The sequence below is a fragment of the Trachemys scripta genome, chromosome 6 (assembly GCF_013100865.1).
Source record: "Trachemys scripta elegans isolate TJP31775 chromosome 6, CAS_Tse_1.0, whole genome shotgun sequence".
Taxonomy (NCBI): Eukaryota; Metazoa; Chordata; order Testudines; family Emydidae; genus Trachemys; species Trachemys scripta.
Window position 1 is genome coordinate 38,797,863 of NC_048303.1, and position 17,549 is coordinate 38,815,411.

At 39.8% G+C, this 17,549-nt stretch overlaps 1 protein-coding gene across 6 annotated transcripts in view; it reads left to right on the plus strand.

Annotated features, from left to right (window-relative positions):
• The window catches only part of ERBIN (erbb2 interacting protein), a 244,021-nt gene extending 227,144 nt beyond the window's left edge, over positions 1-16,877 (plus strand). For all 6 annotated transcript variants that reach the window (XM_034773471.1, XM_034773472.1, XM_034773470.1 and 3 more), the window contains 4 exons: positions 2,541-2,750; positions 7,399-7,491; positions 9,195-9,269; positions 13,672-16,877. In XM_034773471.1, coding sequence (XP_034629362.1) covers positions 2,541-2,750; positions 7,399-7,491; positions 9,195-9,269; positions 13,672-13,779 — 486 coding nt within the window. In that variant the 3' untranslated portion in view covers positions 13,780-16,877. The remainder of the gene's footprint in view (positions 1-2,540; positions 2,751-7,398; positions 7,492-9,194; positions 9,270-13,671) is intronic.
• The last annotated feature ends 672 nt before the right edge of the window (positions 16,878-17,549 follow it).

The following is a 17,549-nucleotide window of genomic DNA, read 5'->3' on the forward strand; positions in this document are numbered from 1 at the left end:
ATACATTGTTCCTTGTGTTTCAGAGTTGCATAGGGTTACCATTCGTCCAGATTTACCCGGACATGTCCTCCTTTTTGTGCTAAAAATAGCGTCCGGGGGGAATTTGTAAAGCACTCACAATGTCCGGGATTTCCCCCTCCCCCGGCAGAGCGAGCGGCTGGGAGGGCTGCAGGAAAGTCCCGGGCTGGACTCCGGAGCAGCTTCCTCCTCCCACCCCCCCCTCCCTGCATTCTGAGCCGGCCGGCAGCTCCTCCTCCTGCAGCCCGCTCCGGCAGCCCTGTGCAGGGCCAGGGACCGGGTTTTGTGTTGTGCAGGGGAGCTCAGCCATGTGTCCGGCTGGCACAGAGCCCAACACCCTGTTCTGAGCAGCAGGGTAAGGGGGGGCAGGAGAAGGGACAGGGAGGTTCTGGAGGGGGCAGTCAAAAAAGGGGGGGGGGGCTTTTGGAGGGGAGTGGAGAAAGTTTTGGGCAGTCAGGGTACAGGTAGGGGGTAGGGTCCTGGGGGGCAGTTGGGGGGGGTCTTAGGAGGGGGCAGTTAGGGGACAAGGAACAGGGAGTCTTAGGTAGGGGGTGGGGTTCTGGAGGGCAGTTAGGAGCAGGGGTCCCAGGAGGGGGCAGTCAGGGGACAAGGAGCGGGGGGTAGGGGGCTGGGAGTTCTGGGGGGGAGCTGTCAGGGGGCAGGAGTGGGGAGAGGGATCGGAGCAGTCAGGGGACAGGGAGCAGAGGGGTTTAGATGGGTTGGGAGTTCTGGGGGGGGCTGTCAGGGGGTGGGGAGTGGTTGGATGGGGCGTGGGAGTCCCAGGGGTCTGTCTGGGGGTGGGGGTGTGGATAAGGGTTGGGGCAGTCAGGGGACAAGAGGCAAGGAGGCTTAGATAGGGAGTGGAGTCCTGGGGGGCAGTTAGGGGCAGGGGTCCCAGGAGGGGGCAGTCAGGGGACGAGGAACGGGGGGAGGGTTGGGGGTTCTGGGGGGGGCGGGAAGTGGGAGGGGCGGGGCTAGGGCGGGGCTCCTCCCGTCCTCTTTTTTGCTTGTTGAAATATGGTAACCCTAGAGTTGCATCTACTTAATATGGACAAAAATAACTTTCTACTCTTGTTAGGACTTCAGGAGCCAATACAGCTAAAAGGAAGCGAGCTGGAACCTATACTTTCGTGTGCATCATCAATAGTTTATTAACTTCCACTCAACTACATTTGTGCAAACCCACTGAAGGCAGTGAGGTTGCACAATTGTACCTGGGCAGATTTTGGCTTGTATAAACTTTTATTATTGGTGTGATTGCAGAAGAAGGAAAGAATCTAACTTTTTTCTCAATTGTTTTATTTTTTGTAAATGGCAGTTGGAAAAAACATCTTTTTTACTTGTAAACCAGACCAATCTGATATGTAAATAAATGAAATAATACATATTAAACCCCTCATTGCCATTTTTGAGAATCAGTTTACAAGGTAGAACCTCACTTACTCAGAACAGGGTCTGAGATACAGAAGACAACTGACACAGCATAAATAGAAGCTGGAATTTTCTTACCTACTTATTTCAGTTATTTATGGTTTAGAGAGAGTAAAACTTTATTAGTATTTGGACATACTAGTATGGTATATCTTGACAGATTAATTCAGCATAGCAGTGGTGATATAAATGGAAGATGATGGTGGTTTTGGAATGGGGGATTTTACAGAATGAGTGACAGGAGATATCACCGTATTAGGGTACCGAGTAAATTTAGTAGGTGTTTTGGGGGGGGGGAGGGGGGGAAGGAGGTATTCTTGTCCATGGACATTGTGCTCCAGTACAAATTAATCGCCAACGAGGCCTTCAGTAAAAAGTTTTGTTGTGCAGAGCAGCAACTTTAGTTAATTAAATACTTAAACATATTCCTGTGGCATTAACGCCATAGTGTCTGCCAGATCAAATCAACAGATCAAGTCAAACCAGAGAGCAACATATACTGGAAAGATTCTCACCGTAGTTTTAAAATTCAGATTCTATAAGGTCTGTAGTTGTAAAGTCTTTAGTGGAAGAGGTCTTCCATATTAAGTGGTAGGAGAAAACACATCCAACAGTAGCATAATTAGAGTTTACTGAATAGACATTTTGACATAGCATTCACACCTTTGTAATATTATTACACTTGTCTATTAATAGTTCAGAACTAGAATTGATAGACAAGTTATATGAATAAAAAATAAAATACTATATAATTTAACAATGTAAACCAAATGTGATACTGTTAGAAGTATGACCAAAAAACACGGTTGAGATGAATTACAGGGAAACAAGTGTTAAAAAGGAACAGGAAGCTGCCTACTCTGTTTTAGCTGATAAGAGTGCAAAGTTAGCTTAGCTTTTCATGCTTGTCTTCATAAGTTAATACTGATAATTATAATGAAAATATAATTTAGTGGCACGTAGTTTAAAACTGAGGTTTAGTAATGCTCATAAAAATGCAATGACCAGTCAAGAAATGTTGAAATAATTGTATAAAAATTCAGGATTGTTATAAAATGTTATGATTTAAAGACGATTCATGTTTTATTCAGATACCTTTGACAAATGGGCAGATGTGCCAGCCTCACAGGCCTCAGACAAACTATAGTCAAGCCCATCATCCACCTCCCCAAGCATCTGTGGCAAGACATCCCTCTAGAGAGCAATTAATTGATTATCTGATGCTGAAAGTTGCGCATCAACCTCCCTATACTCAGCCTCAGTGTTCTCCCAAACAAGTCAATGAGATGGCAAAGCAAGAGGTAAGGATAAAAATTATATTAATTCAAGTCAAGAGGTAAGGTTTTTAATAAGTGTTTGAATATATGATTTGCACTTTTTGGTAGCCATAAGTGCAAGGTGGTATTATTTTATTTGCTATTACTATTATTACTAAATGGGTGATAACAGAAACAGTTTAGGAATTTAACTCCAGCAAGAAAGAGCTGTAGCTCACTGGAGTTCTGTCATCCCACTCTTAAAAGAAAAATGGTTGCCTGAAATCAGACCTTCAGTTTGATTTTAATCTGTTTTGTTCCCTTTCTTGTGATGTGGATGTTATACAGAGAAATAAACCTGTTACTAACCTTTATCAGAAGTTAGTGAGGATTTTAGTTAGAGTATTTCTGCAGAAACTTGAATTACAACTCCCTTCAGCTAACTGATTATCCATGGCCCTTCATGCTTATACAATAATTAAAATATACAAAAATAGGTATTTTGAGTTTTTAATTACTACTAATTTTCAAGACCATCTAGACTAGTAATACTCACCCAGATGGTAAAATAATCAACACATTTAATAGTGCAAAAAGTCTGTAGTAGAAAAAAGGTGACTTTTGCAGCAAGCCCAGAAAACTAATAAAATCTGACAGACCAAGGAAGGGAAGTAAGTTCCAGAGCCAGCAACTGGACCAATCCTGGAGAGCATCTTTCCACTGGGGCCTTTCTTTGGAAACAAGGGCTGTTAATTCAGTTTTCTTGAGTGATCACAACTGCACAACTATAATACTCACTCATGAACCTGTGATGCCTCAAAGATTGCTGTCAGATTTGCACTTGAATAAATTGATTAGCTCAGTAAGCACAGAGATGTGGCTTTTGGACGTTGCCAATTAAATGAGAAGAAAACCAAGTTTTTTTTGGCTACAGAACAGAAGTGTCTGGCTATTGTGGAGGCCTTCAAGGCCTATTGTCCATATTTACTAAGTATGGAGTTCATGGTGTATACTGACCGTAGTGCTATGGAGTAGTTCCTTACAAAGCACAACCCAGAAGGACACTTGTGGAGATGGTATCTCAAACTGTCCAAATATATATTCATGGTTTACCATAAACCTTTGAAAGCAAAATATGGTTGTGTATGCACTCAGCTAGGTGAGGGCAGTGAAAGTAGATTCTAGTGAGGACATCTGGCAAGAACAGTCTAAGGCCCCTGAATTACTTTTGGTGCACCAACATATATATCAAAGGATATAACCTCAGAATGGGGAGGTTAAACACAGTTCAGGAATGATTATCTATTGATCTGGCTACCAACTTGCTGGTATAAGGATTGTATGGCCAGCAAGTTTACAGAGAACAGTACTGGAGTGTCTTAATGATGGTGAAGCAGCAGACACCTGTGATATGAAAAGACACTGAGCAAGGTATATGACAGGTTTTTTGGCTGGACATGGCTGCAGAAGTTAAAAAGTGGGTACTTTCCTGTCTTACCTGTAAAGAAAGGAAAGTACCAGCAAGTGGACGCAAAACTCCTATAGGGGAAAGGCCTCAATCTAATAATTCATACAGATTTACTTGAAAGGCCTATTACCAGAAACACCAGCTGCAAGTAGATATTTGCTGCTAGTGTATGACTCCATCTCAAAGTATGTGATGGCACAACTACTGAAGGATAAAAGGATTGATACAGTTAATCAATGAATGGATGAAATAAGTAGTGTTGCAGTTTGGCCCACCAAGCTTCATTTTCAGTGATCTGGAAAAGAATTTGAGTCATGGTTATTACATAAGTTTTGCCAGCAACTCCAAATAACCAAGGTGAGGACCAGTATTGTCCACACTACGAGTAATAGGAGAGTGGAGCGAATAAACCGCACCCTTGGTTCCATGCTTAGACTCGTAGTCAGTGAAGAACAACAAGACTAAGATAAAAGACACCTTTTTACTCCTGGGGAGATTCTGTGCAAGCACAGAATTAATGTCCCCTGTAGATTTACACACACACAAACACAATAATTTATTCTGACAGGGATGTGAAGGGAAACAAGAAGAGGGGTCACGCTGCAGTTACATGTTTCGCCCACCAGGGGCTGATGTGGTGCCAGAAAAGAGGGCAGCTGGCTCATCGGCCAGAGCAGCTGGCTGTAGAGAGGGAGGGGGGCAGAGGCTGCCTTTCTCACAGTGCCCTGCCTGCAGGGCCAGGTGAGGAGGCACAGGATATGAGGGGGACAGACAGAGCGGAGCACGTGGGGCAGCTGGGGGGGTAACACAGACTGGGGTACAGAAGGACTACTAGCAGTGGACGGGCTGGGGTGGGGGCATAGGAGCTATTGGGGTGACATTGACTGAGGGTGTAGGGCCATATGAGGATGGGGAAGAACGGGTGCAGGAACACATGGGGACAGGGACAGATGTGCCTGACTGAATGGGAGATGCTAGGGGTCAGCCAGGGTTTGTTGACCAATTCCTCCCCTCCCTCCTCTTCCCCCCCCAAAAAAACAACCAACCAACCTGATGCATACTTCTGCCACCCACACCCAACAACCCCTCCAGGTTCAGTCCCAGCAATTACTTCCCTCTCCCTCAGCTCCTCTGTTATCCCTGAGTCCCCCAAGCCGTTGCACTGCTTCTGAGCAGCATGGGAAATACGGTTCTGAATTATAACACAAAGTTCTGTATTAATAAGCCTAGTAAGGAATCTGTTTGTCAAAAAAACATTTCCTGAATCTTTTTTGTTGTCTGTATTGTTATAGACATACTTGCTGACAGGTATTTTGAACTTAATTACCAAAATAATGAAACTGGTGTTATTTTGACAAATAAAATGTAAAATTATGAAGAATTTTTATATTTTTGGCACAGAATTTTTTATTTTTTGGTGCAGAATGCCCCCAAGAGTACCTTTTGTCATCTTTGCGTATAACACCAGGCAGCTATGCATTACTCTCCCTATGAGATTATTTTTTAACTCCGTAAACACTTGCTTCCTTGTGAAGTGACATTCAGGCAGCAAGAACCTGCAAGGCCCTTTGCACCTACACAGGTAGCAGTGTCATTTATTAGTGACCTGAAGGCAGCATTCCAAAAGATGGAGGAACAGATCAGTTGGAAGCAAACATGACAGGCACAAGATGCCAGGAAAAAAAAAAAAAAAAAGAATTATGCCTGTCCCTGAAGAAGAGAAGGTTTGGCTCTGCAACTGGAAAAAGCATCCAGAAAAAAACTGCAGGACTGCCAATAGTTGTAATTCTCACTTTTATAGAAATCAAAGGATTTATTGGAACCCTGCAAGTAATAACTCCAGCACACACAGGCAGGACTTAACTTCCTTCTAGTCCCTCCATCCTTCCCCCTTGAACAAAGACAACAACATAACATCAAAACAAAACAATTTAACACTAAAATAAAGATACAGCACCACATATTAGGGGAAGTGCTGTCTGCCCTGGTCATTGCAATATATAATAGAAGAGAAACTAGGTGAAACTGTAGGCATTATTGTACCTCAGTAGGCAGCTCCTTACTCTAGCTGTACCCTAGGAAAATCAGTTGCTAGACCATAGTTCAGATCTAAGTTTCCCTGATAGGCTGGAAAGCTCCTGATTTCTGGAGCCTCTTTCCAATTACCTGCTCCTATCTTCTGCTGTTATTGGGAGAGCAATATTGGGAGAAAGTTGTGTGGAGGAGTATATTATGTTGCTGTAGGTAGTGTCTTGGAGGACTGCTCTAGGACACTAATTCAGAGAGATTCCTAGGAGTCCTCTGAGACTTGACCCATAGAGCACCTATCTAGATCATAGGCCCAGCCTGCCCACACCATTAAGGTATGGCAAGAGCACAAGGCAGTATTTTGGATAGAATGGTGGTACATTGGCAGCTATTTTTCTAATCATATTTTTATGACCATAGTGGATTGGGGACCAAGCTTTGTCCACAGATGCTGTGCCTCGTGTACATTGTGGAGACCTGGGAAAACAGGATTATGTAGGAATGAGGGGAGCCAGCGAGAGAGAGGAGTAGGTGTGGGAAACTGAGGGAAAGCCAGAATGGGGGAGTTCAGTTGGCGTAAGCCAGGAAAAGAGGGGAGTAAGCTTATGTAAATGAGATAATGCCTATTTGCCAGGTGTGCAGATTAGCATGTTTAAATCATTTGGGTTATATCTCCATATTTCTGGATTTACAGCCTTAGGAGGTGTGCTGTAATCTAACTAAACTAATACACCATAAAACTTGGCTGTTATGGCTATGTATTATGTTTTAACATGCTGTTACCAGAAATTATATTTGAGATACGATTATTTCTTTTGAACTGCAGAGTAGGCTCTTCAATATTTTTGTGTTTTTGTTAATTTGAAGGCTGTTTAGTACTAATTAAATAAAAGCATCTGTATGAATATTAATCAGCATTCCAAAAGTAAAGTTTACTATTGTTTTTTGATCGTTGATATTTTGGGGGTATATTGTATGTCTGTTACCATCTTCAAAACTTCCTTGTATTAATATTAAAAATGGTAAGAGGAAAAACATTGAGATGGAGTTCAACGGTTTGTCAATGTAAGTCTTTTATTGTTTGGTCATAATTCCAACTATAGTAATTAGACAATATGATACAAGTGATTCAGCATTTTATAGTATGTCCGTTTCTGTGGATCTGAGCTTTCAGGGCAATTCCTTTTACTTTGTTAGATTCGAGTGAGAATTGAAAAAGATCCAGAGCTAGGATTTAGTATATCAGGAGGAGTTGGTGGTAGAGGAAACCCATTCAGACCTGATGATGATGTGAGTATTTCATATATATGTACCTGTTTAAAACATCTTTTGTCTTTAAAACAACTCTTAAAATAGGTTTGTTTTACATGCTTCACTTTAAATTATAATAAATGACCTAGCACCTGTTACCTCTTTGTTGCACTAAACAGTATCTCATACATACTTCTGAGGTTTTTAATTGGAACTAAGTGTGTATAGAGCAAAACAATACTCAGCATTTATATAGTACTTTTCATCTTCAAAACACTAAGAGATTTATTAAATGACAAAACTGAAGGTGAAAGGTTAAGTGACTTGTCTACAGGTATGGAGTCAGTGATGGGTAACATTAGAACTCAAGCTTTCAGTCTTTTCCAATCCACTATACCACACTGCCTTCCAAATAGTGTTGACTGGAACAAAGAGGTTATCTCCAGTATTTTTTCCCCTCTTAAGTGTTGTCACTTCCCATCCATATAACAGATGGAAAGAGGCAGATGGAATTAATCTCTCCATGACCATTTCTTTTATTTTTTCAACTACCGGTAACAATATTATCATTAGTATTATTATTTATAAAATATCCAAATGTGCTATTGTTTATTTTTTAGGTGCTATAAAATAAACAATAAAAGTGTGCTAAGCACTTCACGGGCATATTAGAGAATCCCCTACCTCAAAGAGCTTAGAATCTAAGTATACAAAAAATAAGCAAGGGATGGGGGAAGGGAAGCAAACATACGAGCAAGTGATTTGAGATAGTGTTTGAAATGCATTTTGTTGTCCGATTCTTGTAGGGTGTTCTTTTCCTTTCATTTCCTTCCCTTATTGATTCCATTCTATTTTCTCTCCAACCCATGCCCATTTGCTCACTACCTAGCTCTAGCCCTACCATCTGACCTCCACTGATTTAATCCTTGGATATATTCAGTCCTTGCCTGTTAGCTAACTCCTTCCCAGTCACACACAAGGTGCTCCAGCTCCTCCCATATTTTCCTCACAAATTAGTCTCATAATGCCACAAGAAATAATTTATTTGCCTGTGAATGCTTCTTATACGGTAAGTTCTGTGGGGCTTGGAGTCTGTGTTTTTGTAAAGCTAAAATTGATTGTGTTTACTGTAGGGTTGTGGGGGAGGGAGACTGGCTTACAAAAGTGAGGGAACTGAAGAGTGGAAGGTGAGACTTGTAATAAAGTTGGAGTTTTGTGCAGGAGGGAGGCTATGAAAATTGAGATAGAAAGGGATGAAAGTAGTTTGGCAAAATTACAGTACATGAAAGTTAGTGGTGGGGGACAATCTAGGTTGGGTGAATGGTAGGATGTTAGAAACGTCAAGCATTATAAACAAGATAACAATGAATTATGGAGTTTAAAATTACAATGTCTCTTAAAGGGAAAAGGATTTAGCCTAGAGCCCTTACATCCAGTGTCGGTACTACATTTTGACACGTATTATATCTGGCAATTTAAACAGAGGGGTTAACTTAAAATTCAGATGGAGAAATATTTTCCCTTCAGTGTTCCAATTAATGCAATTCTTCTGTCTTTAATCTCTGAAAAGATTTTAATAATAAAAGCCAATGAACCTATTATTTTTCAGTATTTCACATTCTCTTCTGTTTAGTGTGGAAAAATCAAAGAATATCTTAAGTTACAATGGCTTCAAGTTGCTCCAATATCTATTAAATAGGCTCAGTCAGAATTCTTTTTTTCTGCCCTATTTGTTTTTACAGGGTATATTTGTAACCAGAGTGCAGCCTGAAGGACCAGCATCTAAATTGTTGCAGCCTGGAGATAAAATAATTCAGGTACTGTAATTGTAATCATTCTGTTTAATATACATAGTCCTTGTTTGTATGTTTGTTCAGTCAGTCAGTGCCTTTCATTTTTATGGCTAGTAGTGGCAGACTACATTCAAGTTTAGTACTTACATTCTTTACATAGTTTTATCAATATCTCTTCCAAAAGAAGTCTTAGATAACCAGTTATACTCTGTTGCGTTTGAGTATTTTTCAGATATATTAGTATCACAATTACAGTGCAGCCTAAAATCAAATAATTTACGAAAGTAAAAGCATTTTGATAGACAACATAAGTTACCTAACATAAAATAAAGCCACCCAGAATACAAACTTGGACTTGAGATTGAGCTGTTCCAGCTAAATGATTGCCTGCATTTGAGTGAGGCTTAAATAGTTCTTGCAAATTAGTTCCTCCCACCAGTGCTGGGAAATGTGACTGGCTTTGGATCTTAAAGGGTGCAAGTACTCTTCCATTATAAGTGCAGAAATCTTTATAGTTGTTATTTATACAGTAGGGTTTTGTGTGTGTTTGTTTGTTTGCAAACATACATAACCGTTTAGTAAGACACATGGGAGATATGTGAATTACTGTTGTGTATTTTGTAAAATCGAATATGTGCGGAGGGTAGCCTTCTGTTGGAATGGATTGTTATTCCTGATATTTGTTTGATAGTTCAGTAGTTAAATTTTCCCATTGTTGTACTGGCTATATGTGGGTTGGTTTTTATGAAGGAATTCATTCTCTGAAAAAGAGCAAAGAGAAAATGTCTGGTGAATGTGCTGAGGTAGTAATTACAGGTTCTTTCATTTTTCAGAATTACTAGGCCATATTTTGCTCTATGACAGGTTTTGCTATTCATGATGATTCTATTTTTCTCATGTAAATCGTAAAGCAGGATCTGGCAGTGGCAGAATGGAAAACCTGTCCTATACGGCCACAGTGCCAGTTACACAACTTTTGTATTTGTGTGTCTTAGTGAAGCTTCCCTGAAGCTGCTAAAGAGAGAATCCATGGTTGTACACAAATCTGCTAATCGCACCTTTGTACGCTTTACAACCTTTGTGTTTCTAAAGCACAAAAGCATCTCCGTGTTTGGATGTCTTTAGCCCTGGTCTGTATACAAAGGATGGTCTCAGAAGGTTATTGCTCTCTCAGGAAAACATGCATTAAATGTATGTCATAATGTAAAATTTAGGCCTGACTGGTGGCTATAAAGTTTTTTTGTATGCGCTTTGGATATCAGTAGGAAGGTTAAGATCTGAAATTGGTCCTGTACAGCCGTGGTTCTCAACCAGGAGTATGTGTATCCCTTGGGGTGCTCAGAGCTCTTCCAGGGGGTATAGCAACTCATTTAGATATTTGCCTAGTTTTACAACAGGCTACATAAAAAGCACTAGCGAAGTCAGAACAAACTAAAATTTCATAGACAATTATTTGTTTATAGTGTTCTGTAGTACTTACACTTCAGTGTATAGTAAATGTTTATATTCCAATGTATTTTATAATTATATGGTAAAAATGAGAAAGTAAGCAATTTTTCAGTAACTGTGCTGTGACAGTTACTGTGATTGTTAGTTTTTAAGTGAAGTGAAACTTGGGGGTACACAAGACAAATCAGACTCTTGAAAGGGGTACAGTAGTCTGGAAAGATTGAGAGCACTACTGTCCAGTTCTTGGCTTATGAGTAGTTACCCAGCTTTTGCTCTTCACAATGGAAGTCTTGCTGCAGACCACACTCACCTAAGGCGTTAGGTGCAGGGGCGGGATTTGGAGTAACATTTTAAACACAATATAGCTGCCATGCATCTTATTTACATGACTCTCGTTTAATTTTCTAACTCTTGCCCACTCTCCTACTCTACCTCAGTTCCACCCATTTTGAATGCTGCGCAATTCTCCTTATTTGGCTGTGGTAGTAAAAAGTAGCGAGCCTTGTTCAGCTCAAACCTACAGATCTGTTTGGACTGTTTTTATCAAAGATTAAGCTAAATTCTAGGTATGACTGACAGAGTAGCAGTCAAAAATTGGTTTTAAATCTCCACTTTAATGGCTTTATTATGCCAATAACATAGCAGCAATGCTTTCTGAAGCTGTCCAGTGTGACGTGTCTAAATACTACTTGTCTTTATGGTGTTCTTCTTTTGGTGACATCATGATGAAGTCTCTTTTTTATTAAACAATTCACTACTTATTACAGTAAAAGCTTTATTATCAGGCATGTTGGAGGAATACAGGGTGCCAGTTAGTCAAAAATTCCGGTTAATGAAGAGTTATACTTACCAATGGAGGGAGGGAGTTTGAGTGCAGGAGGGGGCTCGGGGCTGGAGGTTGGGGTGCAGGAGGGGTTTTGGGGTGCCAGATCTGGGTGGCGCTTACCTTGGGCGGCTCCCCGCAAGCAGCGATATGTCCCTGCTGCTCCTAGGCTGAGGCGCAGCCAGGCAGCTCTGCACGCTGCCACTGCCTGCAGGCGCTGTCCCCGCAGCTCCCATTGGCTGCGATTCCTGGCCAATGGGAGCTGCGGCGCCAGCACATGGGGCAGGGGCAGCGCACTGAGTCCCCGTAACTGTTCCTCCGCCTAGGAGCAGCAAGAATATGTTGCCGCTTCTAGGGAGCCATGCGGAGTCAGGTAGGGAGCCTGCCAGCTCTGTGCCAACTGGACTTTTAATGGATATCAGAAATACTAGTTTCTAGAGCTTTCTGGTTGGTAAAGTGCCGGATAACACAGCTTTTACTCTATTAATCATGAATGATATGGTAGAAGAAAATGGAGGTGCAGCTAATAAATTTGCAGATGGCTGGGTAGATCCTACAGAGTTGCCTGCTTGCATGATTCTGATATCACCGCTAAGAGGTAATCTCTCATTTAGTGAACACTGCTGCTGCTATACTGATGAGGACCGAGAGTCCCCCTAGATTTGAACAAGGAGTCAGCTACTGGATTTGTTGAAAGGGCAAAGCCCATGGAATAATAGAGGTTGATGCCCCCAGAAAAAATGTAGTTGCTGGAAATGAAGGACAAATCCCAAACAAGTGGGTGGCTCCTGAAGTATTGCAGAAGACTCAGAGCTCTGAGGGTAGACATAGGACCTAATTTGGCTGCCTGAAAAATTTATATGGGCTGACTCCTGTCGAAAAATTAGTATCTTGAGCATCAGTGGGTGTAAAATCCTCCCTCTCCTCTTTTAGAAATAAACGTCCGCCTTTAATAGACTTAATCCACCATACACCACATTTCTAGATTCCAAAACTGTGGTGCACAATAGTCATTATACTCAGTGCATATATACAGTAACTCCTTGCTTAGTGATGTTCTTCCAAATCCATTTCCCCATAAGAATTAATGGAAGGGGGATAGGTTCCAGGGATTTTTTTTTTTGCCAGACAAAAGACATTATATACATATACAGTATAAGTTTTAAACAAACCATTTAATACTGTACATAGAAATGATGATTGTGAAGCTTGGTTGAGGTGATGGAGTCAGAGGGTGAAAGAGGGTGGATCGTCCGGTTGCTCCTCTTGCTGTTTTTCCCAAAGTGCTGGGGGGTGCTCAACCCCAGGCCCACCCCCCACTCTACCCTTTCCCCCAAGGCCCCAACCCTGCCCCACCTCTTCCCGCCCCTGCTCCACCCCTCCCCCCAACCTTCTGAAGGCCACAGCGTTCAGGAGGCTGGGGGGGGGCGGCGGTACAGTGCACAGCCTCATCTCCCTCCACAGGCCTCCCGCCTGCAGCAATCAGCTGTTTTGGGGTGTTCAGGAGACTCGTGGGGGGGGGGAGGGCGGTGGGAGCTGCTGATCTGCGGAGCTGCTGATCTGCAGGGCTGCTGATCTGGCGGACGGGAGGTGCTGGGGTCGGGTGGAGGGGAGCTGATAAGGGAGCTGCTGGCCAACCCTGGATCTAAGCCCCCATGGCCAAACAACATTATAAGCAAACATTGCCCAACTTTAAATGAGTATGTTCTCTAATAGACCAGTTGTAACAATGAAACAACATTAACCGGGATGACGTTAAGTGAGGAGTTACAGTACTATGTTCACTTTTTCTTTGTGGGAGAGGGCACCTGTGTTCCATTTATTAGCTTTGTCTAGTGCAGTCATATGAAGTCAAATAGAGATGGGATTTATATGCTTTTTCAGTTCTGGTTCCTCCATTTGGGGTAGCTGAAAATGTGTCCCTGTCGCCAATCTTTGGAGCAAAATTCTTCCACAAACACTTAAACATGCTGATCGGTTCACTTCCCTATCGTACAATACAGAATGTTTCTACCACACCATGAACAATCTAATAATGTGAAAACCTATAGAGTTTTATTGCTAAAATTAAAGACAACTTGCTATTTGTTAAAACTCAAGTTACAAATAACACGTCCTGGGGACATTATTAATAAAATATAATTTCCTTCTTAGGCTAATGGATACAGCTTCATCAATATTGATCATGGACAAGCGGTGTCCTTGCTGAAGACTTTTCAGAACACAGTGGAACTCATAATTGTGCGAGAGGTTTCTTCATAAATACTGTGGGGGAAAAAGCCAGCAAGATTCATCAAAGGACTTGTGGGAAACTGAGTATTTTGATTATTTTTATATATGAAAGGAACTTGAAAAAATTATGATCAAAATTTGTACAGTAATGAAATATTGAACTTGTGGTTATGGGGAAGAACCACTGTATAGAACATACAGGAAACCATTTTTGAAATGCATATGGTGAATAACCCTGGTTACATTTTTAAGCATTATAGCAATCAAGAATCACTCCTCCAAGAACAGACCTGTGTTGTTTTTGTACAGATGGTCGGTTTATTTTTGGATAATTCATACACATTACTAAACGTTGTGCAAGGCTGTGAGAAGCCTCAGCTGTAGCCAGTGGACAGATGGCAGGGCTGTCTGTCCTGTAGCTGTTTACTGCCTTTATTTTTATTCACTGGGTATTAATGTGTTATGCTGAAACCACTTCTCTAGATATGGGCAAGAGATTTGAAACGTTGGCTTTGCTATGTGCACATTGTATAGATGAATGGGTAGATGGAAGTTGGTGCTGGTTGGGTTAATTTAAAGGCCTAGTGAAGAACTATTTGCTATCAGTATCTGGAATCAAGAAAGAAGGAAACATTTGGTTAGTCTGGGAGTGTACGTCTACCACTAGAATAACGCAATAAAAGCATAATGTCTTTTTAGGAAGACTATAATTACATTATTGTGAGCTCTTCAGGATTTGTTCTTATCATCATCATCGACTATCCATTTGCTATGTGTGATTCAAGTTTATTTTTTTTATTTGCATACACAATTTTTTTTCAACTGTACTGTGGAGATGTGCCCAGAGGTTTTTCTCTGCCATGGAAATCCCCGATTTTGTGCAAATGGTGATACTTCTATCTTCTTTGTAATAAGTACTCAATTTTAAACTTATTTATAGATTTTTTTTTAAAAAGGCCAGTTTTTAAGATTGTGTTGCCTGTAAAACCCACAAAACACACACACACAGTAAATGGGTTAGGAAAGAAGGATTAGGAAAGTCATCTTGATTTTTGTTTGGCCTTGCATTGCCTTGTTAAACTAAAAGGAAACAATACGCATGGAGCTAGGTAACCAAAGCAAGTTTGTGAAACTGTTGAACAGTGACGGATAATTGCTAAGGGTAACTGTAGAGCAAAAGGACGGGGTACTTGGAACCCACCAGTTTGTAACGATATTTCTTAAAGGGCTGTTCCTACAGGAAACATTAAATGTGAACTAGACACTTCAGAGTCATTAAAGGGTTTCTAACTATATTAATGTAATAGTGATTTACCACAGGCTGCCTTTGTTCCTTATTACTGTATAAAATATTTGATTATACTTTTTGTTTGCCTGACACATTAACTTTATTTTCTCTTTTTTTCCTATGTAATTGAGTAGAGATTGCATAATCTGCAGTGGTAATTAAAACATGGTTGTTATGGACCAGGGAAAAGTGCCATAGAAGACCAATAACTGTTTTTAATCAGGGCTAATTATTAGCCCATCATTGGAGCAATATTCATTTGTTGCAATTCATTTTTAATTAATAAATATAAGTTCATAGTTTTAAACTGGTAGAAACTGCCTTTTCAACCCATATGTAATAAAATGTTTTTAATAAAGCTAGCAAAAACACCAGCCCACTTTCATTTTTGGAAAAATGAGCTGGAACATAAAGGAATTATACATAGCTAGCTGAAATAAACAGGCAGTACTTTTTAAATACGTGAACTCCAATATTATTGCACTTCTTTCAAAACTGTTAATCTGTTGCTTCTTGTACTGTGTATAGTTCTAATAATTTTAACTGAAACCCTTTAACAACTCTTTGTATATTATAATTTTTAGTTGATTTTCTGTAATATTTACATAGGAATTGATTTTTTTAATATTAGCAGAAGTGTGCTGTATTTTGATAAAATTCACTTATTTTCTGTGTGCTTTAATCTTTACAGAAAAGAACAAAAATATAGCTATATAATGGCAGGCTTCCGCGTTCCTTTTTTCCCCCTAAGACTTTTTAATTTCTCAATATATTTTTTTATCGACAATGCAAAATGATCACATGACGTCTTCATTGCTTTTAATCATACTATTTTTAATCACACTCTGCCTTTTAAAGGGAATACATACAGATAAATCCTAATTTAACTTGACCTGATACATAAACTGTAACTTTGAGGAGGGAAAAGTCCAAAAACCAGAACTGATTCTTTACTGATCTTGGACTTATTTTAACTTTGTGTATATTATACAGTAGGTTTAAATAGTTCAATGAGGGTTTTACTGTTGCAAATGCTGTAACATTTTTCTTTAATGTTAACAGAAGGTTTAAACTATGTTGTGTCAATTAACTTAATTTGTAAGGTTGTGTATTGCAGAAAAATACTGTTACCAAAAACATTGTTTTGGCTATGGTATAACTGTAGGAGTTTAGTACTTCTTGTGGAAATACTTGGCCAAAGTCTGTCTTCAAGAAATTAGCAAACTAATCATGAAATAAAATATTGATTGTATTGATTTTACAAAGAAAATATTGGAGGTGTTTTTTAAAAATGTATTGAAAATGGTTAGGGGATTTAAAAAAAATCAACATTCATGTTTTTTGGAGAGTGGGAAGGGAGAGGTCTGTTTAATTAGTCCATTCAAAATACAGGAGGAGCAGAACCATATCAAAGTTATTTAGCCTATATTTTCAAACAAAATCAAATTCATCAACACAAGTGTGGAATTAATAAAGTTTACATCAACTCAATGTTCTCTCTCATCATAACAATTCATTAAAGAATCAGTTCAACTTACAATGAAATTTCCCACGTATTTATTATGTAAATATTTTTCTGACTTCCTTTTTTGGACTGGAGTTTAAAAAGTGTGTATATACTTGAAAGCATTCTATGAACACAAACAGCAATAAGCAACACACAGAATCAAGCCTTGATGATTGATTTGCTGTACTACTTTTTTTAGAATTATTTCCTTGTCAGCAGTTATGAAATGTTTTTATTGATCAGCATTTATCCAACATTCCAAATTTTTGTATATAATTAGATTGTTTCTGAGATAACACATGGAGAATAGATAATAAACTAATGCTCTTTAAAGCCGTGTGTAACTGACTTATTTAATACTTAAAAAGTTCTCCAGAACATATTTTTCTATAGTTTCATATAATTTGCATAATACAGACCTCAGTCTTTAATCAAAATGTATTAGTACAGATTCACATGTGCCCAGTAGTGAATGCTTAAGGGGTCTACTTTAGTGGATCTTGTTGCAGGACTGGGTCAGAATTTTGGTCAGACACTTAAAGGTAAACACTTAATAGATATTTGTTTAAAAAAAAAAAAAAAAAAAAAAAACTACTACTGTTTATAGTTCCAAGCCGGCTATAACTGTGGATATGTCCATTGTTGTTCCATTGAGGCTGCCATTTCCCTTTAACAGACCGAAACTAAGGGAAACTAAGACCGATGTAAACTTGCTCTCCATTGAAACCAATGGGAAAAGCATTGTATTTTGAATAACAATTTGAGACTTAATTTTTTTTAAATGCAATTAGGTAAATGAGATCTGGTTTCCACTTGGGTTTGTTTTATTGCTAAGGAGTGTCCAGGAATCTTAGAAGAATATGGATAACCAACTGCCCCTATCACTGAGGTATGAGATGCCTCAAATGTGACGACTCTAGCTTCAACAGGCCCGAGGGCAGGTGAGGTCAGGCATCAGAGTCAGAAGATATTTTGGGGAGCAGTCTGATTTGGGAGGACTGGGCT